Source organism: Rhinatrema bivittatum, chromosome 3 (genome assembly GCF_901001135.1).
Source record: "Rhinatrema bivittatum chromosome 3, aRhiBiv1.1, whole genome shotgun sequence".
Classification (NCBI taxonomy): Eukaryota; Metazoa; Chordata; class Amphibia; order Gymnophiona; family Rhinatrematidae; genus Rhinatrema; species Rhinatrema bivittatum.
Genome location: NC_042617.1, coordinates 453,140,711 through 453,166,122, shown reverse-complemented (window position 1 = coordinate 453,166,122; position 25,412 = coordinate 453,140,711). Strand labels below are relative to the sequence as shown.

The 25,412-nt window shown below is 43.0% G+C and overlaps 1 protein-coding gene across 1 annotated transcript in view; it reads right to left on the bottom strand.

Moving 5' to 3' along the window:
* GREB1 (growth regulating estrogen receptor binding 1) overlaps positions 1-25,412 on the bottom strand; it is a 607,716-nt gene that overhangs the window by 204,988 nt on the left and 377,316 nt on the right. Inside the window, 2 exon segments of the mRNA XM_029595920.1 lie at positions 8,159-8,287; positions 21,056-21,184. Coding sequence (XP_029451780.1) covers positions 8,159-8,287; positions 21,056-21,184 — 258 coding nt within the window.

Genomic DNA, 25,412 nt, shown 5'->3' with positions numbered 1-25,412 from the left:
GAGTATTTTTTGGATCCATCTGTAACTTTCTTAGCTAGCCCCATCTCTCTCTGTTCATCTTTTACAAACACAGATAGCAGTGGCGGAAAAGAGGGCGAGGTCCAACAGAGATGATAGCAGAAAAAAGAAAGGAGGAGCCATGGCAGAGCCCATCCCACTGGTGACCAAAGAAAAAGAGGAAAGAAAGGGGCTCCAATGGGGCTGCAGAGGAGCCCATCCTGTTGGAGAATGAAGAAAGGAGAGAGAGAGAGAGAGGAGCTGATGTGAATGAGTGTGTGAGAGTGAGTGACAGCAAGTATGTATGTATGTGCGTTTGTGTGCATGTGTCAAGAGAAGAGAGCATATCTCAGTGACAGACAGAATATTTGTATGTGTGTGTTAGAGTGGAAGCATGTAAGAGACAGAGAGCATTTGTGTGTGTGTGAGAAAGAGACAGAGAAAAAGAAAGCATGTGGGTGAGCATGTGTGAGAGAATGAACATGTGTATAACTATGGGAGAGGGAGGATAATCTCTCTCCTCCTCCCCCCACCACTAATTCATGACAATCTCAGGATGGCCAGAAATCAAAAGTTCCCAGGTATGGACAGTGGGGCATTTTTTTATTATCTCTATTAGTTTAATTACTGGGTGTTATTTGATGTGACAGCTGTTTTGAAATACTTATTCTTTTTATTAGTATGGTTTTACTATTAAGATTGATATTTTATATTTCTTGATTTTATTGTTTGTTTTATGAAGATAGTGGAGTTTCTGTTCTTCCACTGTTGCACTACGTACAGAGTTTGGCTTGTTGGGTTTCAGTTCAGTTTTTGTCTGCAGATTTCTATTTATACTATATAGTCTCTTTATTCTGTATTTGGTAAAGATCAATATGTGTTCTGCATGTATGCCCAAGCTGAGGTATTCTGCTAGTATGTACTTTCTGTGGAGGGATCTATAGGAGCTTGGCCTTTTCTGTTTTCCTAATAGGAGGTGTATTGATGTTTTAGGGCCTGGTGTAATAATATTTGTAGAGATGCCTTTCATAAGCAGTGTTGTTACTGTTTGATTGCTGGCAGTTAGTGCTGTTTTGGCATGGGATGTTTATTTTATATTGTAATTATAATTCAGTTTACTCATACCTTTTTGAAGGCCAAGTGCACGCCCAAGCATATTTTTTGCTTTTTTGCAGCACTTTCTGTTTGGCACCACAAGAGTCTGTGTATAAATGAAGGGAGATATTCAGCACTATTTATCTGGCTGGTTAGGGCTGATTAGCTTGGAGAAGAGATGGCTGAGGGGGGATATGATAGAGGTGTTTAAAATCATAAGAGCTCTAGAAAGGGTAAATGTGATCGGTTATTTACTCTTTCGGATAATAGAAGGACTAGGGGGCACTGCATGAAGTTAGCATGTAGCACATTTAAAACTAATCAGAGAAAATTCTTTTTCACTCAATGCACAATTAAACTCTGGAATTTGTTGCCAGGGGATGTCGTTAGTGCAGTTAGTATAGCTGGGTTTAAAAAAGGTTTGGATAAGTTCTTGGAGGAGAAGTCCATTATCTGCTATTAATCAAGTTGACTTAGAAAATAGCCACTGCTATTACTAGCATCAGTAGCATGGGATATGCTTAGTTTTTGGGTACTTGCCAGGTATTTGTAGTCTGGATTGGCCACCGTTGGAAACAGGATGCTGGGCAGGATGGACTCTTGGTCTGATCCAGTATGGCAATTTCTTATGTTCTTAGTGATGGCTAAATAGCCAGCCCCGCTGAATAGTTGCCACTTAGCCGGATAATTAGTTATCCCACTAAATAGTAAGCTGGATAAGTGGCAGGTGGAGCAAGGGTGTTCCAGGGAGGAGTTGACTTAGCCAAATAACTTATTGGATAACTAACGGGCCGATTCAGTAAAGTCCGCGGGAGAGCAGGCAAATGCCCACTCTCCCGGTGCACGCACAGGCCACTCTCCTGTGCGCGATTCTGTATTTAAATGAGGCCCGGCAGTAAAAACAGGCAAAAGGAGGTGCTAGGGACACTAGCGCATCCCTAGTGCCTCTTTTTGGACCAGAGCGGCAGCTGTCAGCGTGTTTGACAGCCGACACTCAATTTTGCCGGCATCGGTTCTTGAGCCCGCTGACAGCCACGGGCTCGGAAACCGGACGCCGGCAAAATTGAGCATCTGGTTTTTGACCCGACAGCCACCGGCCGACTTCAATTTTTTTTTTTATTTTGTTTTTTTACTTTTGAAAAGTTTCGGGACCTCCAACTTAATATTGCCATGATATTAAGTCGGAGGGTGTACAGAAAAGCAGTTTTTACTGCTTTTCTGTGCACTTTCCCGGTGCCCGAAGAAATTAGCGCCTACCCATTTCTGAAAGCAAAATGTGCGGCTTGGCTGCACATTTTCTTTGTGAATCGCGCAGGAATACCTAATAGGGCCATCAACATGCATTTGCATGTTGCGGGCGCTATTAGGTTCGGCGGATTGGACGCGCGTTTTCGGCCCCTTACTGAATAAGGGGTAAGGGAAAACGCGCGTCCAGTGGTGGGTTAACAGGGCGCTTCCGTTGGAGCGCACTGTACTGTATCGGCCTGTAAGATATTCAGAGTTAGCCAGATAACCTATCTAGCGAAGTGTGGCTGGCTCATAGGGCTGTCCTAAAGTTAGCTGAATACACTTATCCAGTTAACTATAAGATAGCTACATCTATTTATTTCTTTATTTAGCCATTTTATATACCATTGTTTCAAGTGAAGATCACAACGGTTTACATCATGACATAAATATAATAGATAGCCAATTACATTCACATGATCAGTGCGCATGTTATAAAATCGGGTGTACATTTGTGCGCGCCAAGCAGCGCGCACAAATGTACCCCGCGCGAGCTTCTTTAAAAAATCTGCCCCACTGTTTTTAATTGTGTGTGAAGAGGGTGACGGAGGAAAAGGAGGAACAAAAGGCTGTAAGGTCCACAGGTCCAGTTGCTGCCATTTTTACATACCAGCAAGTGGGATAGGAGCACCTGAGGATCGCTTCTGCTACATTTAGGAATTTTAGACCTGTAGATAGGGTTAGATGGATTTCGAGGAAGGAGGAATTGTCAGTTTTGTAAGTCTGAATTGCTGGTGAGAGCTGGGCTTTATTTTGGCAGGGATGGGCCCAGGCAGAGAAAGATTGACTAAGAGTGAGATAGAGAGTAGGAGTGAGCAGGGATAAAAAATTAGATTTTGGTTTTTGGTTCATTTTTGGGAAGTTTTTTCCACAAATTTTGGATCGTGGAATGCTTCATTCATTTTATTCATGTGAAAAAAATGAATCAAACATAAAAAAAAAAGAAACAAACAAAAACGAACCAAAAAAAGAAAACGGGGCCTCCCAAGACCTCCTGTCCTCACCACTCATCCCTGGCTGGGCCGCAGCATTTATCTTTTTGCATGTGAAGTGCTATCTCATTCACTCCGGCAATTCTGCTCAGAAAACGGCAATTCTGCGCAGGGGGGAATTCTGCACAAATTCTTAGACTTAAGAATAAAATCCATTGAACAAAAGTGGCTTGGAATAATTTTAAAATGAGTATAGAAAGTTGATGTAAATAAATGCTCCTTTATTGTGCAATATTTTGAATTTATGACCATCTTATGTAAAGAAGCAAATGTGATAATTCTTTCTGCGAAAAGGATTTTAAGCTTCTGTCACATGCATGTATGCTTAGGAAAATGTTTTAACTAATTTCTGGCTAAATCAGGGGCGGCTCAAGGCAATCTGCTTCCTGAGGCACAGGATGAAATATCCACCCCCCCGCCCCCCATGGCCTGGTGCAGGTGAAATCACCGAAGGCCAGGGCAGGGAGAAGACAATGGAGGGGGAAGTGGCTTGCCCAAGGTCACAAGGAATGGCAAAAGGATTTGAACCCTGGCTTCCTTTCGGGCCAATACAGTACAGTGAGCCATTGGACGCGAGTTTTCGACGCGCTAGCATTACCCCTTATTCAGTAAGGGGCCGAAAATGTGCATCCAATCCCCCGAACCTAATAGCGCCCGCAACATGCAAATGCATGTTGATGGCCCTATTAGTCATTCCCGCGCGATACAGTAAGTAAAATGTGCAGCCAAGCCACACATTTTACTTTAAGAAATTAGCGCCTACCTTTGGGTAGGCGCTAATTTCTTCAGGCACCGGGAAAGTGCACAGAAAAGCAGTAAAAACTGCTTTTCTGTGCACCCTCCAACTTAATATCATGGCGATATTAAGTCGGAGGTCCCGAAGGGTAAAAAAAAAAAATTTGAAGTCGGCCCGCAGCTGTCAGGTCGAAAACCAGACACTCAATTTTGCCAGTGTTTGGTTTCCGAGCCCGTGGCTGTCAGTGGGCTCAAGAACCGACGCCGACAAAATTGAGCGTCGGTTGTCAAACCCGCTGACAGCCGCCGCTCCGGTCCAAAAGGAGGCACTAGGGATGCGCTAGTGTCCCTAGCGCCTCCTTTTGCCTGTTTTTGCCGCAGGGCCTCATTTAAATACAGAATCGCGCGCACAGGAGAGTGGCCTGTGCGCGCTCCGGGAGAGCGGGCATTCGCCTGCTCTCCTGCAGACTTTACTGTATCGGCCCGTTTGTTTGCAGCCCAATGCTCGAACCACTCAGTGTTATTTTTTTGTTCTCAGTCTTCAGCGGCCGCACTAGGGGCGCTGGAGAAATGTTTAATGGAGTGGGGTGGCCTTTGGTCGCTCCACCTCCTGGGTCTAGAAATAGGACTCCTCCATTCTATATTGCCTGCCTCCCACCCTTCTCCAGGATCTTCCCTCTGGGTGTGTGAGAGGTTGGTGAATGGTGAGAGTCGGTGTGTGCAATATGGTCTCTCTTAAGGCTGATACAAAGGTATTAGATGCCCTAGACAAACCTTACAGCCTTTCATTCCCCCTTCTCTCCCCTCCCCACATAATTAAATCTTATGCATTCTTTTCCATTTTAAAATGTATTAACTTCTCCAATCTAAAAAGGCAGATTGCATATGGAAGATAGACATTCAAAGTGCAATCTTCTGAAGTAAAAATATCACTTGCAACATATATATTTTAAAGGCATACACAGAAAACAAACACACTTTCAATAATAATAGTTTAATAGACTTAATAAACTACCTTTCTCATAGTAACCAAGGCAGTTTACTGGATCCTATATGATATTAGGCCTATGGTAAAGTTGACTGGGTGTGGACTTGGTCCACAATAAGTCAGGAATAAACTGAACTACAATTCCAATATAGTAAGCCTTCCATATCATAACTGCCAGCACTCAACCTATGAAAAAGCCATGCTGCAAATATTACATCAGGACCTAAGCATCAATACACCTTCTACTAGGAAGACAGATTAAAGCCAGGTTGTTGTAAATCCCTACACTGAAACTACATGCTAGCACAATACCTAAAGCAGCAGTCACACAAGCAGAGCACAGATAGACTCTCACCAAATACAAAATAAAGAGATCATAAAATATAAATTGACAAGTGCAGACAAAAACTGAATTGGAAATCACAAGAAGCCAAACTCCATAAGCAATGCAAACACAATCAAGAAACATAAAACATTAAACATACCAATAAAAAGAATGTCAAATCTGCTGATAAATTCAGCCAATTAAAAACATGTATAAAATGTTTAAAATATTACCAAACACTAATAAAATATTTCAAAACAGCAGATACATCACCTCCAATAATTAAAACTAACAAGGATAAAAAAAAGAAATCCCCCACACTCCATACCTGGGAACTTTAGATTTCCAGTCCTCCTGAGATTATCGTACATTGGAGGGTGCCTAAACTTTAATCTCTCTCACACACACACACACACACACACACTCGTGTGCGGGCACTCTCTCTCATAGGCACACCCATACATATATATACACACAAAAACCCTCTCATATATACACAAACACACACTCATATATACACACACACCATCAGTACCTTCTCATGTGCACTCACACACCACCACCCTCTCATACACACACACACCACCAGTTCCTCCTCATACACACACACACCACCACCCTCTTATACACACACGCTCGCACCAACCCTCTCATACACACACACACAACCCCTCACCCACCCTCTCAGAAACACACACAGGCTCCACCTCCCTCCAACATACACACAGTCATCCATCTACAAAGGCAGGCAGTCTCCCACCCGCACACATACACACACAGGGAGTCACCCACATAAACCCAGAGGGCCTAGGTCTTTTTTCAGCCACCAATAGGATGGAGTCCGCCATCGGCCACCGCGTCCTCCTCCTCTCTTACGACGCCAGTTGTGGGGTGGGCGGCAGCAGGAGTTGCATTTACCTCGACATCATCTCCTGCTGCTGGGGGCCAGTCTCGCGGTAAAAGCTCAGGGGTTTGGTTTATCTGTGCCCAATCCGCTCAGTGGCAGCACACGTCCCTAACCCCGGGCAGCAGGTGTGGACTAGCTCATTAATGCAAATAAATACATAAATAATAGCATGCTCACACCTGAGATCACCTTAGCCCAGGCACTAACATTTTTAACAGGTCTTTGCAAAAAGTGCTACTTTTACAAAAATTATTCAACTTATATTGAAGAGCTTCCCCCTCCCCCCCAAAAATAAAAAAGAAAGAAAGATACTATGCAAATTTCTCTACAAACACAGTAAATACATTCTGGCAATTCTAAAGAAATTGTGTTGTTCTCAGACAATATTTTATCAACTCTGAAAGGCTCTTCTCAGATTCAAAGTTCTAAAAAGTAAACCCCTGCCCCCTATCTGCTTTTCCTAACAGATTGAAGAAATAGATTTTGTTCTCAGACAGATTTTCCCAAAACATTTTCTTTACAGCTATGGATGTGTCTGAGACGACAACATTCCGATTCATGAGTGAGGAAGATACGAGTTTGGAAAGCGCAGAGTGCTTTCCTGCCCCAATTGGCCTGTGAATCTCTTCGTCTTTGTTTTAATGCTCGCACCCCCGCCCCCTTCAGGCATTTAGAACTGAAGCTCAAAAGTTGGTTGATTTCGTGGTTGCTTTTTTTTCTCTCACTCTCTCTCTACTTTTTTGGTCCTGTATTGAACGGGGGTGATGGGTAAGAGATGCCTGTCCTGTCTACAGCTGTCCCCTACCCCATGAGGAACAGACAGAGATCACTCACTTAAGGGGACAAACAAAAGCAGCCCCATTTCCACCCAGCCTGGTCTGAAAGACATGCCATTTCTCTTCTCTTTCTAATTTTTTATCATTCAGACAAAACGATGTGGAACTGTGGGTAACCGAGACCTTAGAAACATTACAGAATTCAACACCAAGCAAAGTAGATAAACCAAACCCCAACCAATCCGCTCAGTGGCAACAAATGTCCCTAACCCTGGGCAGCAAGAGATGACGGAGCGGATCGGGCAGGGGTTTGATTTATCCCTACCCGATCCCAATGTTTGACTCTGGAGGCAGGGTGAGGTAGGGGCTGTGGTAGAAGTATTTTGAAGGGGCACTTTTGCCACTTCAAAATTCTGCCGCCTGAGGCAGCCACTTCACCCTGCCTCATGACAGAACCGCCTTTGGGCTAAATACTAAAAAACCTTATTTGGATAAGAACAGTATGGATTCCTTCTTCAGTCGCAGAGACCCCATCAGATCTGTACGTTCTTGTTCTAAAGCAATGTAAATTTGGGAAGGTAATGCTGATTTATTATGGGAAAATAGCTAATATTTTGCAGCTGTCATTTTTATTTACTATTGTTTAGCATTTCTAAAGTACTACTAAACATTATTATCCAATCTATCAACCTCAACTTGTGAAGCATTTATATAATGTTGAATCTATTTTCCTTAGCAAATATTTTGCAAACTGTTCAAGAAATACAGGAAATAGTTCACAGTATCTAAACATGAGCCACTTCCATTGCTCAGAGCAAGATGCAACTTGGCACAGTAATGGATGATTAAATGGAAGGCAAGAAAACAATTCTAACAGAATTGAAGGGATTCTAAAAATACATAATGGTATAACAGGAGGAAATACGCACAGCTAGCCTAAGGAAGTTTCCTCTACAACAGGTCCTTAGTGCCCTTTTCTACAGTAGAAGATCAGCTTTGTAATTTTGCAGAAGCACCATCCTCTGCCTGTTCTTTACAAAAATATTGAGTACTTACTCATGCATACTGCAGCTCCATTAATCTCCACTGTTGGTGGCTTATTTAATGAAGAAGCACTCAATGATGAAGATATGTGACCTTGGTTCTCTTGATAAAACTTGTCCAGCAAAATGTCAACATCAGCTTCTAATAAAATAAAAAGGGCAATTTATGTTAGTTTACAATTATATATTTTCCTTAGACCTAGATTCATCATTTTGCTATAAAATTCACGAGAATAGCGCCCATGATTTTAAAAAAGGGGTGTGGTTAGGGCAATTTTCCTAATACACATTTTAAGAGAGAGAGAGAGAGAGAGAGAGAGAGACTTTATAAGGCTCTCATATAAGTAAACTATTTATACCACTGTAAGAAGGGAAACTAGTAACTCGGGGTGAGGTTTTGGTGGGGGGGGTAGGTTTTTGGGGGGCAGTTTTACATGCACAGTCAGAGGTGCCAACATCACAGTAGACATAAATGAAGATTTTATGTGATTTGGAATGTTGAAAGGTACACAAAGATGAAATTTGTACATTGTACTCTCGACCTAGCTTGATAGCAGCTAGGTAGAGTGTGCATCAAGCCAGGTCAAGAGTACATTGTACAAATCTCATCTTTTTATACCTTTAATCACTCCAAATCACAAAATATCTTTACTGATGTTAAATGTGCTTTTTGCACTCTGACTGTGCATGTAAAACTGTGCATGTAAAACTGCTCCCCAAAACCTAGCCCCCTCTTACTCTCTTTCTCTCTCCCCCTGCCTGAAACGGGATTTGTGATAAATCCCATTTCGGCCATAACGCACAGCTGTCGCAGGCATAATGCTGGGAAAAAAAGGTGTAGTTCAATCCTGCAATAGTGTGTGTTACGTTATTGCATGCAAGGTTAAGCACCCCTCATTTTCATAAACTTCTCCCACTTGACTACATTTTTCAAATTTGCATACGCATCTCATGATGTGTTATTGCCTGCATTATGGCGTTATCATGGGTGTTAGGGCCCTAACGCCCTAACACAATTTGATAAATGACCCTCTATGCTTGGATATTCAGCAGCACAGGTGCGCAGCTGAATATACCTAGCTATTTAAAATTAGCCAGATAAGGTTATCCAGCTAACTTTAGAACTGTTCTCTGGAAGATCTAAATTTGTTCAACTATGTTAACCAGATAACAATGAAAATTGGCATTATCTAGCTAACTCAGCAGGATAATGCTGCTCTGCCCAGAATCTTCCTTGACTGCCTTGATATAGCCAGATATGTTTTTAACCAGGTAGCAACTTACCTCTGTCAAATGTGGTTAAATACATGGTATTTTTAACCTATATGTAATCCGCTTTGAAATAGCTGAAAGGCAGAATGTAAATCAATGAAATACATAAATAAATAAAGCCCATAGTTTGTCCTGCTAAGTTCAAATTTAGCCACACAAACCGCTTTAAATATTGATCCCTATTAAATTGCCTGGAAAAATCCGTGAAAATGGAAAACCAACAAACAATCAAATGCACTGAAATCTGATACAAGCAATCTGCATGGCTGCGCATAAATTCATAGAAACTAAAATACAATCCCTCCAGGTAAGCTGAGACTTACCACAAGGTTTAGTGAAAAGAGATACCACATAATTGCGTACCTAACAGAATATGAATTAGCAGTTCTGTTATACTGCTGATCTTTTGGTTCTATATTTAGAAGGTCAACACTGCACACAAATACGAGTTCCTATTTTTTGTTTATTAAAGTCAAGCTAGAGCGGTGATTCTCAAATCAGCTCCATTTTTCAGTATTTCCATTTATTTATTTCTATTTACATTCTGCCAATCCAACTATAGTATAATTGGCGGATTACACAATTATCGTCATAAAAACAGTATATCAAATCAAAGGACAAAAAACAACAATGAATAAAGAATATTTAAGTTGTCCACATTTAATAAAAATCTGTTTGGTCTGTATATTCACTTATCCTGAAAACCAAATCTGCTTGAGGGACTCACTGATCTGAGAATCATGGGGCTAGGTTAAGACATTGATTTAAGTGAGCAAGTAGAGAAGGCAGGAATAAGTCAGTTGAACACCTGCTTGTCTCATTTCCCTACAGTTCATCTTTAACCATATTATTGAATTCTAATTCCTTTTCTATTCTTCAGTTTGTCAACACACTTCTTCATTCATTTACACTCCCCTCTTCTCACTGGTTTCCCAAGATTCTCATTTGTCTTCTAAAATATTTTCCTTCTGTCTGACCCAGTAAATGTTTTGATTCATGAAAGTCATGACCATAGATTCCTATCTTATTTGTGGGGTGAATATTGATTTGCTAGAAATCAGTAACCTACGCATGAAGTCATGGCTAATTTCACTCACTGCAATGAGATGATGTTTTCTTCAGTACAGCAGATGGGGAGAGTTGAGAAAAGAGAGGTTAGAAGCAAAAGATGGGAAAGCTGCTAACGTGGCAGAATCTATCTGCAATCAACCTAGGGATGGGTGAGTTTCAAATTAATCAATTCACAAGGGCCTTGATCCAATTCCTATAGCTCAAATCTTCTGATTCTCAAGCCAGCCAGGGCTGGGGATGATGCAGAGGCTGTATTCACAGCACTTGGGGTAGGAGTGGGAGGTGTTCCAGTTAGTGTTTAACAGTACCACACAGTGGCCAGATTCATGGCCCGTGATGTCAGGGTTCAGGAAGGAGCCCTGGTACATGGTCAGTGGCCGATGGCTGTCATGGTGATGAATGAGCTTGGTGAACTGGGGGAGGGACATATAAAATAATAGAGATGTGAATCGGAACCGGAATCGGTTCGGATTCCGGTTCAGATTCACATGTGGGTTTTTTCCCATCGGGCCCGATCGCGTTTTGTTTATCGGCTGCCCAGCCGATAAACAAAAAACCCACCCCGACTCTTTAAAAGTAACCCCTTAGCTTCCCCCACCCTCCCGACCCCGAGCGATCTCTCGCGATCTCCCGCTCCGGGCCGTCCTCCGGCTCCCGGGCCGTCGGCTGCCACTAATCAAAATGGCGCCGATGGCCCTTTGCCCTTACCTTGTGACAGGGTATCCGTGCCATTGGCCGGATCCTGTCACATGGTAGGAGCACTGGATGGCCGGCGCCATCTTGTGCTCCTACCATGTGACAGGGGCTGACCAATGGCACCGGTAGCCCCTGTGACATAGTAAGGGCAAGGCTATCGGCGCCATTTTGGTTCCTAGCACCGACGGCACGAGTGCAGGAGATCGCTCCCGGACCCCCGCTGGACCCCCAGGGACTTTTGGCCAGCTTGGTGGGGCTTCCATTGTCCAAAAGTCCAGCGGGGGTCCGGGAGCGACCTCCTGCACTCGGGCCGTATTGCCAGTATTCAAAATGAGGGAAGTTACCCTTCAGAAGCAGCCCCTCCATTTGAAGGCTCTGGAATGGCCATCCCCCTTGAGAGGTTTTTTAAAAAGCCCTCTCCAGAAATTCTGAAGGCAGTCCCTTATGGTTTGCTAGCAGTTAGGAGGTAGAGAGATTTTCCTGTGTTGATTTTTCAGGCCCAGTCAGATGAGCCACGCAAATTCTGCCTGGGGAGACTGACCAGGGTCAAGAGGATATTCCTTATCCAGTCCACTCACTTGCTGGTCAGGATGTTCCCTTTGGGGTGTTTTCCGGGTTTTACAATTTTTTTGTGGTAGGAGCCTTATGAGACCCCCCACACCAGCGGTTCTCAACCGGTGTGTCGCGACACACCAGTGTGTCGCCAAGCACACACAGGTGTGTTGCCTCACTTCCCGGCCCCCTGCTGGCCCAGCTGCTCCTGCTCCAGCGAAATGGAACTCTTCCTCCGCCCGGGCTTTATCGCCTGGGCAGAATGCGGCAAGACAGCTGGAGTCAGCAGCACCAGTATGGTTTCTTCTTCCCTCCCCCGCGGCCTGGAAGAGGAAGTGGAGTGCAGCGGTTGCAAGCACGGGAAGAAGAGATCCTGTTACGTAAAGCCTCTGCAGTGCCGGCCCAAAGAAGAGCAGCAGCAGCGCCGGCCCAAAGAAGAGCAGCATCATCCCGGAGCAAAACGAGGAGCTACATCAGTCGCTGTAGCCGATAGGATTCTTTTCTCGAAGCTGGAAGAGGAGGAGGCTGTTGCTGCCACTAGGTCGGTGGGGAGAGCAGGTGAGTGAGCGAGCATATGTGTTTGAGATTGCATGAGTGTGTGTGTCACAGCATGTATGTAAGTGTGAGATTGAGAGCCTGTTTGTGAGATTGAGAGCCTGTTTGTGTGAGAACATGTGTCTGTATGTATGATTAAGAGCCTGTGTGTATAAGAGAGAGAGAACATGTGTGTAATTGTGTGATTGATTGTCTATGGAAGTGAGAAAGAGAGCACATGTGTGACTGAGAAAAAAGAGAAATTTACAAACAACCCCCCCCCCCTCCTCCTATTTCACAACAATCTCAGGGTACCTGGAAATTGAGCATTTTCAGGTACGGAGAACAGAGCATCTTTTAATCCTTATTTTTAATTATTGGGTCTTTGTGTCTTCTATTCTGAAATATTTTATTGGTGTCTAGAAATTTTTGATGTGAGTTTTTAATTATTAGATATTCCATTCATCAGCTGTTTTGAAATAATCTGTTCTTTTTATTAGTATAGCTTTACTGCTATTGATTTTATATTTCTTGCTTTATTTTATGAGGCTAGTGATTTCCCTTTTTCCTTTGTTGCACTGCATACAGACTCTGGCTTGTTGCAGTTTCCAGTTCAGTTTTTGACTGCATGTTTCTATTTATGATTTATGGTCTCTTTATTCTTTGTTAGATGAGGGTCTGCACATGTGACTGAGGTGAGGTATTCTGCTGCATGTAGTTTCTGGACAGGGCTCTATAGCAGCCTGGCTTGTTCCATTTTCCTAACAGAAGTATTGGAGTTTTAAGGCCCAGTGTAATATTTTCAGTTTTGACTTTTCTTAGGTAAGGTGGTTACTGTTTGAGTGCTGGAAGTTGATGCTGTTCTGGTATGAAAGGTTTACTATTATATAATTTATGTTCAGAGAGAGTATTCTTATTTTTCCTTGTGTCATTCTTAACAGTAAAAGTAATATTGTAACGAACAGTGTGTCACGCATGTGAGAACCATCTGTCAGTTGTGTCTCGACCGAGAAAAGGTTGAGAACCACTGCTCCACACCACCTGGACTCGGAATGGGGAACCCAGTTTCTGGAGCTGTGTAGGTTAGGGAAGACCTACTCTTCCATGTCCTCAACGAGGAAGGAGGAGGTGGTGATCTGCCGCAAGGAGGAACTCCAATGTTAAATTCTGTTGTAAAGAAGGTGGTTTTGGCTGTCCCTTCCTATTTGTCTGGAGCAGGGAGAGCAGCCTGCTTCAAAGGATCCCTCCTATCAGGGATCTGAAAGAGAATGAGAGAATCAAGAGATTCAGAAGATCTGCTAACCATGAATAAAAGAAACTGACCATTACTGGGGAACATCTTACCGGCATATTCAAGCCAGGGAGAGAGAATTGCCTCTTTGTGCTAAGGACATTGTTAACATAATTGCCAGTGCTGGAGAGGTTTTAACCTGCCCATATAAGGATCCCCTGACCACTGGGTAGCATCACTTTTCCATGCCCTGGAGGGTAGCTGCTTCCTTGCCCTGGTACAGGATACTCCTGCACAGACAGAGGGAACAAAGACTGTAAGACAAAGGGAATTGTGTGGTGCTTTAAATAGTAAAGACTATTCTGGGACACTGAGCATGTGACTCCAGTGTGTTTATTTGGGCACCTACAGCACACAGCAAGGATACTTACCCCCTCTCCCAGGGATAATGGAAGGAAAGTCACTCTTAGCATGTAAAACTTCTCCTCCCCTTCTCACAAAAAGAATACACACCCTGGGAAAAAGAGACTGAAGAAACAGATAGCTAAGGTTACAGCCCCAAAAAGACAATAAATACATTTATGGCACACTAGGGTGAGGGTATGTGGCGTCTCTCTCCTCACTTACCTTGGAATTTTGCCTGTATGCCTCATTCAGGGCGTAAGCAGAGGGCCCGTGAGAGGCTGAATTTGGAAGCCTCAATGCTGGGTCCAATTCGAGAGCCGATAGATGCCCACATTCTTAGAGGAAATGGAGAGCCAGGTGAAGAGTTGCAGGAGGATCGCTGAGGAGACGCACAGACATCCAGCATCCTCCATGACTCCCTGACATCGCTATCCCCGGCTGAGAGAACAGCCCCCCAAAACCCAACACTGAGTCGGACAGCTAACCTGAACAATCTGGAGATGTTCCCAGATGTCGCTAAGGAGGGGGTCCCGCGAGGAGTGGAGGAAGCTCCGACTAGAGCGGCGCCCCCAGAAATCAACGGGCTGGAAGGTGGAGACCTCCATAGAGGAGAAATTCGGGCTCTGGAGGAGTTGGTATCCTGGTAAAGTGGAAGAGGTATTGAAGAAGGAACGCTACAAGAAATAGAACCCGTTCTGACTCCGTTGGTAAGACCTGAATGCTTTACACTGGAAACAATTTGGATAGCTATAGAGACGCTGAATAAGAATGTAATTGTACAAATAAGTCCGACAGTGAAAAAAGTGGGACAAATTGAGACACAATTGCATAAATTGAAGGATAAGCAAATAGAAAATAAATGGGATGTGGACATATTAAAGACAGATATTGGGGAGATGAAAAACGAGTGTCAAGAATTGGTAAAGGACAATTTATATTTCTTAAGGAAGCTGGAAAACCTGGATAACCAACAGAGAAGTAAAAATTTAAGATGAATTAATTTTCCCAAGAAGATAACAGTTTCCCTGACAGAGATGTGGACAAAGTTTGCGTATGAAGTCCTGAAAATTCCTCAGGCAACTTTGCCTCCATTGTCAAAGATCTTTTATCTTCCTTCAAGGAAAAAATCACCGGTAGAAGGTAAAGAGGTGCAGTAGCTATCTCCTGTGAATTTGTCTGAGATATTGGAATCGTCAATTGAGGAAGAGCCCCAGCCAGCAACATTGATTATTTCCTTCCTATTAGATTCTGATAGAGACTGGGTTCTCAGAGTCTATTTTCAAAATCAGCATGAACTATTTTTGGGAATGAAAGTACAAATCTTTCCAGATTTAGCTAAAGAGATGCAGCTAAGGAGGAAGGAGTTCTTGGAATTAAGATCTAGTGTGGTACAATTGGGAGTGTTATTCTTCCTGAAATTTCCGTGCAAGTGCCTTGTTAAGTTTAAAGATTTAACCTATACTTTTTTTCAGCCTTTTCAGCTGAGTAAATTCATGAGACAGATCTCCTGCCTTGCCAGGGAGTAGCCCGGGTCTAGAGCCTGTATAACCTCGATATGTGGGTATAAGTTCTTTAATGTAGTAACCATTTCATGACCTAGTGCTTTCAATAATTATGGTAGTTGTCTCTTGTGGTGGGTCTCCCCGCATTGTATTGAGGGCTATGGGATTTTATGACTTTATTGTTTTTCCTGTAATGTGATGAGGAATGTAAATATTTTGTTGTCATAATTATTTTCCTTTCAAATGTATACTATTGTATCATTGAAAAAGAAGTAATAAACAAAAAATTAAAAAAACAAAAACAAAACCTCCAAGACAGGAACTGATAAAGGGACCAAGCAGCACAAGAATGGATGGAAGACTCCAAAGTACCATGAAAGGTACAAAGCAGCCCCCCCTCTCCCCCCCCCCCCCAAGATTGACAAAGTGTTAGCTCTGTGGTGCGACAGCAAGGCCAAGTGGGAAAGGAAACTTCAAGGTGTAAGGTCTGGGCATGGAAACAAGGCTGATGGACCCAAAAACCCCCAAGTTACAAGGTGGAATTGAGATTTTCTTGTAGAATGGGTTTGCCAAATGTAAAGGTTATCATCACTCTTAGTAGATCACATTGGTTTCTCTAAGGATTGTGGGGTGGTTTTCCAGGAAAGCATTAAGGGCTGCTTTATCTAGAAACCATTTCCCACATCACTAAGCTGCCCTCAGTCGGTTATTTTTCCTGATTTTCTGGTTTTGCATGAAATCTCTGGCACTGCTAAGTGCTATCACATTCAGAATACTGAAATGGTTATGCTCAAGCATCTTTTGTCTGGTGGCAATATTTTTCCTTAAGAATGAGGGCTTTTTGGGAGCAAAACACCATTCCCATATCCTGTACCTGAACTCTGGCTGTTGCACTTCCTTATTTAGAGGTTTTCCGTGAGCTCCCTCTTAAGAAATTCAATAGAGTAAATGGTTTCTCTTGAGCATCTTTTGCCTTGCACCAGCAGTTCTTCATCTGAATAAGGGCTTTGATGGAGAAACCACCCCAGTTTAATCAAACATACAACAAGGTGGTAGAACCAAGTTGAAATTATTACTGGAAGAAAGAAAGAACCATAGAACAAGTTTTGGGCTCTTTTTTTGGGGGTATCTTTTTTGACTTCTTTCAAATGTTTGTTCTGGGGGCAAAACACCTCAGTATAACAAATCAAGAAGAATTCAAAGATGGGAAAAACACCCCAGGCTCCAGCAATATAATGGAAGGCTGGCATACAAAAGCCAGTTCTTTATGGTGGTATGGCAGCTGGGGGGATAGGTAAGAATAAGGCAGCAACTCCATGGAAAGAGAAACTTGTTTGTTTTGTCTTTTTCACATTTTTGATTTGTATAGAAAACAGCACAGCGGAAACAAACAACAGAAATGAACAGAGTGTGAAAACCATGCTGGGTTCATTGCTGAGAGGTTAGAATAAAACAAAGAGGGAAGGGGAGGAGACATTTTTTTCCAAAATGTTTCACCTCGTTTTCTTGGGATAAGCAAACACTAGTGATGTGCTTCGTTTTTATCCCGCTGCGGGAAATATGATATTTCCCACGGTTCGGGCCTTTGAAATTCAGGGGGACTTGAATTTCGGGTTAGCGCGCACTAACAGAGTTAGTGCGTGCTAACTTCCCGTTAACGCGTGCTAATGTTAAAATGTTAGCGTGCACTAACAGGAATTAATGCACACTAACCCGAAAATGAATTTTTCCCGAAATTTCGGGAAAAATTTGTTCGGGATTCATTGTCCCCATAACAGGCCGAATTAGGCAATTTTATTGAAATTGCCTAATTCGTCCTGAACGAATGCACATCCCTAGCAAACACCCCAGTAAAATAAAGAAACAAGGAGAAAAACAACACTGAGGCACTTGTCATGCTGAGCAGCATGTGCTGGTGAGCCCTTAGGCTACTGCCAAGTTGGCACTGCCTATTTTGTGTGAACGCACAGAATAGGCCTTGACAGATGGCAGTCGAGTCACCCCAGTCAAAGATCTTCTGCCTAACCAACCACCTTCCCCTTGGCTTGAGCCCTCAGGTTCTGGCAGCCGGCAGGACTTACAGCATAGGTTGAGGTTCGGTCCTGAAGTCAAGGCTGGCTGAGAGAGAAGCAAGGTTGAGAACTGGTCCAAATCTGAGGCAGGCTGAGGACACGGCATGGTCAGGTTCCATTCTGAGGTCAAGGCACACTGAAGATAAGGTGTGGCGGGTTCATTTCAAGGTTGAGGCAGGCTAAGATCAAGGCAGGCCGAGGACAAGAAGTGGTCAGTTGCATTCTGAGTTTGAGGCTGGCTCAAGACAAGGTGTGGTCAGGTTCTATTCCGAGGTTGAAGGAAACTGAAGAAAAGGCATGGTCAAGTTCTGTTCTGAGGTCAAGGCAGGCTGAGGACAAAGCATGGTCAGGTTCTGTTCCAAGGTTGAGGCAAGCTGAGGACAAGACATGGTCAGGTTCCTTACCGAGGTCAAGGCAGACTGAGGACAAGGCGTGGTCAGGTGTAACAGCACCAGACAACCACAATCATACATTTTAATAGACAAGCATAGCAGGTAGATGGAGCAGAAGCACCAAGACCCCCATGCTGGTATTAGAGGTATGGAAGTTAGGTGTGTGCCAGCAATACCTCCATGCTGGTATTAGGGGTATGGCAGAGAAACAAGAAACAGCAGGTCCCTCATGCTGGTACTAGGGGTATAACACAGACAGGATGCAGCAAGTCTCCAATGCTGGTAACGGGGGGAATGGCAGAGAGACAGGAGGCAGCAGGTTCCCTATGCTGGCATTAAGAATATAGCAGAGAGACAGGAAGCAGCAGGTCCCCTATGCTGGTAATATGGGTATGGCAGAAAGACATCAGGCAGCAGATTCCCTTTGCTGGTACTAGGAGTATTCTGTAATGATATCAATTCACCATACACAAAGCAGCACTCCGAATAAGATAAACCTTATATGTATAACCCTCATTTAGTGAGATGCTGACAATCACTATTTATTTTGAGTGCACAATGTTTCTGAGAGCCGGTGTCTTTTAAATATAATCATTGGTCATACAGGATCTCACATTTAAAAATATATATATATATGTCTCTTTTCTTATGCATATAAAAGTGATTTATCTTGCAGCAAATACATATCTTCTAGTGACAAGTACCCTGCCCAACACTGCTTCAGTGTTTCAGTACTGGAGAAGCAGTCCTCTATGTTTGTCAGCATCTATGCAGAGAGACATGAAGCAGCAGGTCCCTGTGCTGGCAGTAGGAGTATGACAGAGAGAGTCAGGAGGCAGCAGGTCTTCTATGCTGACACTAGGGCTATGGCAGAGTGACATCAGGCAGCAGGTCCCCTATGCTGATACTAGGGGGTATCAATCAAAAACAACTCAATTTACCCCACTCATATGAAAAAATTAATGAAGTAGGATGAGGAAGGTTTCATACATTTTCTGTAACATGCCTCCTCGGCCTTGTACACAGAATCTTACAATTTGTAATCATAAACCTTCCTCATCCTACTTCATAAATTTTTTCATATAAGTGGAGTAAATTGAGCTGTTTTTTATTGATATTTTTTACCTCACAAAGAGCGGGGATAGTATTGTTAGATACTAGGGGTATGGCATAGTGACATCAAGCAGCAGAACTCCTATGCTGGTACTAGAGGTATGGCAGAGAGACAAGAAGCAGCAGGTCCCCTGTGCTGGCACTAGGAGTATAGCAGGCAAGAAGAGAGGTAAAAACAATAAGAGCCCTGGGGTAGAATATGAGGGTCATGGAAGGTGATGGTGGCAGGCAGAGAGCCAACAAAACCTTCAATCTGATCTTAATCATCTTACCACTCACATGAAAATTCTGGAAACCCAAGCAAAGGGTGATTGATTTTAGAAATACCAGCATTTCCATTAACTGTGGCGCCAACCTGGAGCGATGAGGGCTCACAATGTCTCCTGTAATTGAAAAAACGTGTTTACTGGGAACACTGGTTGGTGGGCAAGACAGATACCACTGTGCCACTTTGGCTAGGTCTGGCCAGAGTGAGGACTTATGTGCCCAATATACAAGCACATCTCTGTAAGGGTCCTCTATGGGCTCTGTTACATAGCAAGTCACAGACTTTTGCACAGAGCTCTCTTTTGCCTGGGGGGCTGAGATCTTTTCCAGCCAGCTGCTTTTGCTCTAATCCATTCCAGGAAAAATGTTTCTTTGTGGGCAATGTGGCTATGGCATATTGTGATGAGGGAGAAAGTGTTAGCTGTCTGCGTGATACTCCTGCTCTCACTACTTTCTACTCGCTGTTCCCTCTTGGGCTATACTCCTACTCTGCCCATGCCTCTGGCACTCCTCCTGACTGACCAACCATTCCAGCATCTGCTTCATTTGTGAGACACTCTGATTCCAGGGAAACATTCCCTTTCACCCAGGAATCAAGCAATTTAGCAAACTTGCATATGTTGTTTTTCATCAGAAGTATCAGTCTCTCCTGCACTAGATGCTGCAAGCAGTCCACAAACTGCAATACTTCTGCTTTCATTCTGATGTCCTGCTGGTATCCCTCTATCTGTTCCATCAGACAATTAAAAATTGGGATCACATTAGTGGCACCTCTAGAACTCATGTCCTATGTGGCATCCTTGAAGGGCTTCGGGATATCTACCAACTGCCTCATCACTGCCCAATCATGATGCCCCGGGGACAATTCACACCTATCCCTATCTCCTGAGACAGAATATGAATAGGTGCCTGCTTCTCCACTAACCTCAGAACTCAGAGAAATTTCAGAGCATGTTTTCACAAAGACAATGTCTTGAGAAGCAATGCAGATTAAATCACTGACATGCTCAGTCTTCAAGATCAGCATCACTGTACCCAGACCGCAGCGAGAGGTCAGACTGGCAAATTGTTTCATTCTGATTTGTCATACCTCTTATCTCTTTGACAACATGCCCATCCTCCCCTTCTCTGCTGACTGCCTGCTCTACCCTGTATCAATTTCTAACTGTACACATGCACCTGTTGCTTTCCTATGATTTCTATGAGTCCATTGACTATAATGGCTTAGAAAAATCATTATATTTCAAACAAATAGGATTCGTTTAATTAGGGAGACCCTCTTATTTTATTTCAAGGTTCCCAGCAAGAAACAAATTAGCCCAATTTGCTTTGTTTTTCAATTTTGTTTAAAACAAATGCATATGCTTACTAATTATTTGAAGTTTAGGAAAAGAGCAAAGACCTGGTTATTTGAGAATGCATTTTGCTGACTGTGGGGTGTAGATGAGAATGGTTTATGGCATGGTTTTGTACTACTGTATATGGGATTGTGTTTATAATTTATGTTAATTGCTGTATTATGTATGAAATAATATTGTAATCCATGTTGACATTTGGACAGCTTAAAGGCAGAAAACCAATACTAACTAACTAAATAAATAAATAAATGAAGGAAGGAAAATCTGCCATAGAGATCATTTTTGCAGTGGTGCTTATCGCTGCCCTCCCAGAACCTGAATGTACTGCCCCTGTGTTGCACTATGCTCCATCGCAATCTACTGTGCTGTGGTATCCAGAAAAGTGCCAAATGGTTGGATATGCTATTTGTTCTTCATTCAGAAAGTTTTCATATGCACACTGTACCTGGGCACAGGCTGTTGAAAAAAGTTCCTAGAGTTTCCACTTTTCCAGTAACCAGTTCATAGTTAACTTCTTTCAGGTACTCTGAAGGTGTAAACATATTTTCTTCCAGCACTCGAGCCTGGTACTTCCCTAAAAGATCAAATACAAAACTGTACTTTGTAAAGTAGTTATTAAAAAAATACATTAAACAGAAAGTAAAAAATGAAAGTTTCTCAGTAATATATGTAGAATAATACAAAGTAAATCAAGAAATGTGACAGCCTTCACATACTTTTACTCATTGGGGGGGGGGGGGGGGGATGAGCTGCCACATTAAAAAGAATGTGCCAGGGAAAATTATGTGTCCCTAATGCTCAAAAGCTATGGCTGTGCGCGTGTTAGGAAAACGGACACCAAATATGAGCGTCCATTTTCTGGCCCTGCAAAAGAAAAGCCGAAGCATGGTCATTGATCAAGCAGGGAGCTAAAGAACTGCAGATTTCTTCCCTGTTTATCCTTTCATTCACAGTCTTCCATTTTCCAGATCTGCCTCAAGGTCCAATAGTATCCCCTGACACTCTGCGATCTGAAGTCTTTTAAGGTCCAAACACAGATCTTAGTTTCGCAAGTAGGAGGAAGCAGAAAATCATCGCTCGGCTAAAGGGCCTTTGACTCACAGTATGACTTAATGCCAGCTCTGGGGCTGGCGATAAATTGGCTATGTTAACAAAGGTGAAATAGCCGAGCAGCAATTTTCTGCATCGGAGGGTAATAGCTAATAGGGGTGTGCATTCGGTTTTGACGTATTGTGAATCCGCAACGTATATGCCATATTTTTTGTATTTGTGGGGGTTCCGAAATGTTTGGCGAACCCCGACGAATACAACGGATCACCAACGAATAGACCCACCACCCTCCTGACCCACCCCCCCAAGACTTGCCAAAAGTACCTGGTGGTTCAGCAGGGTTCCTGGAGCGATCTCCTGCACTCGGGCTGTTGGCTGCCGGTATTCAAAATGGCGCCGATATCCCCTGTGACATAGTAAGGGCAAAGGCCATCGGCACCATTTTGAATACCTGCAGCCGACGACCCGAGTACAGATCGCTCCAGGACCCCCGCTGGACCACCAGGGACTTTTGGCAAGTCTTGGGGGGGGGGGGTCAGGAGGGTGGGGGGTTGTAGATAAATAACTTTAAAGGGTTGGGATGGTTTTTTTTGGGGGGAACAAATGTATTTTTGACATATGAATGGATCGGGGCCCCTGAGAATGGATGCAATGGATTTGGACCCCTACGAATCCAAATCCCGAATGGGACGAATCCGTCCCTGCTGCACATCCCTAATAGCTAACAGCCTCATCTACATTGTATTTATATGTGATAAGTGCTATTAGCTACGCATGAGTTTGGATGCACGTTTTGTATCGTTAAGCTATGCGCCAGGCTGAGCACACTTTATTGCATCGGCCTGTGTGTGCAGGATGGGACAATTTTTAATCAGGACAATCTACCTGGGTCAATATCTTTGAAAATTGTCCTCTAAATCCATTTCAATATAAGAAATTCTTATATTTATGTGAAAAAATTTGGCAAGGTGACAGGGAAAAAGTTGAAATGCCATCATTATAAATCTTATGTGCAATTATATATTTGTCACATTTTCATGTTTGTAAAGAATGTCATTTGCATTGAACTTATGGAAATAGCAGAATATAAAATGGTTTAAATAAACAAGATACCACTCCATTGAAAACACACAACCAGCTGCAGTTCATTCCAAATTGATTTTTCAACCCTTCTGTCCAAGAAGAGCCAACAGACTCATTCAATGACATCTGTACTATACATATGAATTGTTCTTTAACAGCTCAGATTTAAAATTTTATATTATTGATCCATGTGCTTATTTTTATATAGTGTCAGAGGATGCTACTGGACCTTGTACATACAAATGTGGTGAGCATTTCTAATGTAACCTAGGATCTAGCAATTACAATCTGATTTAAATTAAATGCAAAGGAAAAAATGGCTCTTGCAAAGCAGACAGCCCTCAGATTTCACAAAAAGCAACTTATTTCAGATGGTGGAGCAACTTTAGGAGGCACTGATAGGGAGGGAAGACAGTGAATGAAACCAAAAGGAGTCATTGTAAGGGCACCAAATTTTTATGTTAGAAAAACAAATTAAAGGAATAGTAATACAAGGTAAGCATATGGCACAGAGCAGATACAACAGATGGAATGTTACAATGAGGAGTAATCTAAAAAATTACAAAGAATGGTTGAGAGGCTGGATAATTAAGGCTCCACATAAAACAGTGCAGGGACATATATTTGGGCCAAAGAAAACCAAAGAACATTATATATATATATATATATATATATATATGGGCACCAAACAGGGTGAAATTACTACTTACCTGATAATCTCCTTTCCTCTAGATCAGTCAGGCAGATCCGTTAAAAATAGGTTAGGCATGCCAACCAGCAGATGGAGACAGAGATCTAAAGCTTGCTGATGTCATCCTTCATATACCTCTGTGTTGACATTAATCTGCCAGTAAATTCTGTAAAAGCTAACTCTGTACAACTTTAAGACCATAAACAACTAATTTCTCTCATTTTTCTTTTTTTTTTTAACTTCCAGAAGAATAAGGAAATGAGACCAACCAAATAGCCAAGAGTGGTAAACATTGGAAAACTAAACAGAAGGTGTGATAAACATAGGGAAAAAGAAATCAGCTCCACCCTTACTCACCAAGACCTTAAATTCTGACCAAATTGGCACCCATGCACCTTTCAAGGGCAATCTGCCAAAAATCTAAAACCACACAAACAGAAAGCAGCTTTGGATGGCAACATGGACTGACTTGACTGTTTTAGAGGAAAGGAAATTATCAGGTAAGTAGTAATTTCACTTTCCTCTTTATCCAGTTAGGCCAGTCCATTACTAATGGGATGTACCAAAGCTACTCCCTCACAACCTCCGCAATACCGCCAAGGCAAATGAGTATCCTCTTTTATTGGACTTCCAGAAAAGTATCTCAGGATAGCCAAGCTGACACTCTGCAAATTTCCGACGGATATAACAATCAAAGGTCCACCCACGATGTAGTGTGCGACCGCGTAGAATACACCTGAATCTGCTTTGGTAGAGGCCCATTAACCTCCACATATGCAGTTGTGATTCCCTCCTTAATCCATCACGCCATGGTTGTTTTAAAGGCCATTGCCTTTTTTTTTTCATATGCCACCCTACAGAACAAAGAGATTGTCTGAATTTTGAAACTCAGTGGTTACCTTGGGACAAAGAAATGCCTACTCTGCAAAATTCCCTTTTGCCTAGTGAAGGCAAGAAAACAGACTAAATCATGTGGAAACTCAACTCTATCTTTGGTAAGAAAGGAAGATGCTATAAGAAACTGAACACTAGCTGAAGAAACCGTTAGAAAAGGTTCCCGACAAGAGCCTGCTACTCTGATACCCACCCCATTAGTAATGAGGAAAATGCCTTTAAGGTGAGCATACACAGGGATCACTGCTAATAGAGAACTGTGATTGTGACAAAAAAAGAGAGAACTAGACTAAGATCACAAAGGTGGAACTGGAATCCAAACAAGTGGCCAGATGTGCTTCACCCCCCCCCCCCCCCCCCCCCACTTGGAAAGACTGGAGATGACCTTGAATCCAGCCTCTTTAACTAGATAGAGAGGGAGAGACAGAGCGAGATGTGCCAACTCTACTTTTAAAGTGTGAAGGCCACTGCCTTCGAGAGGTACTCTGTAGAAATTCCAAAATTAATTGGCACTGAGGTGCATCCTGGCACACACTAACACCCAGAGCACCAGTCTTCAAAAATTCTCCCCAACCGCGCATAAGCCAGGAAAGTTGAAACTTCCTCACCCTCATCAGTGCCATTATCACAGTATGAGAATTTGCCTTCTCCACCAATCGCACCCTTTCAAGGGCCAGACCATAAGACATTCGATCCAGATCTTTGTAAACCAAAAGTCTCTGAGAAAGTAAATTCCCAGGAGATGGGAACCTGAGAGGACTGCCACCCACAGATGAGACAGATCTGCAAACCACGGCCTCTGAAGGCAATCTAGAGCCATCAGAGAACCAGTTCTGGATGCCCTGCAATCCTTTGAATCACTCTGCCTATCATGGGTCAAGGATGAAAGACCACAAGGTTTCCCTTCCCTCACGCTGCCACTCATGTACCAGGGCATCGATGCCATCCAATCATGAATCTCTCTTTCAAATGAAAATACGTGTACATTTGTATTGCACTAGTCACCATCAGTTCTAGAGCCAACAGCCCCACACTAAGAGGTCTAAGGTCATGTCTGATAGACTTGCTCTCCCAGATGTAAATG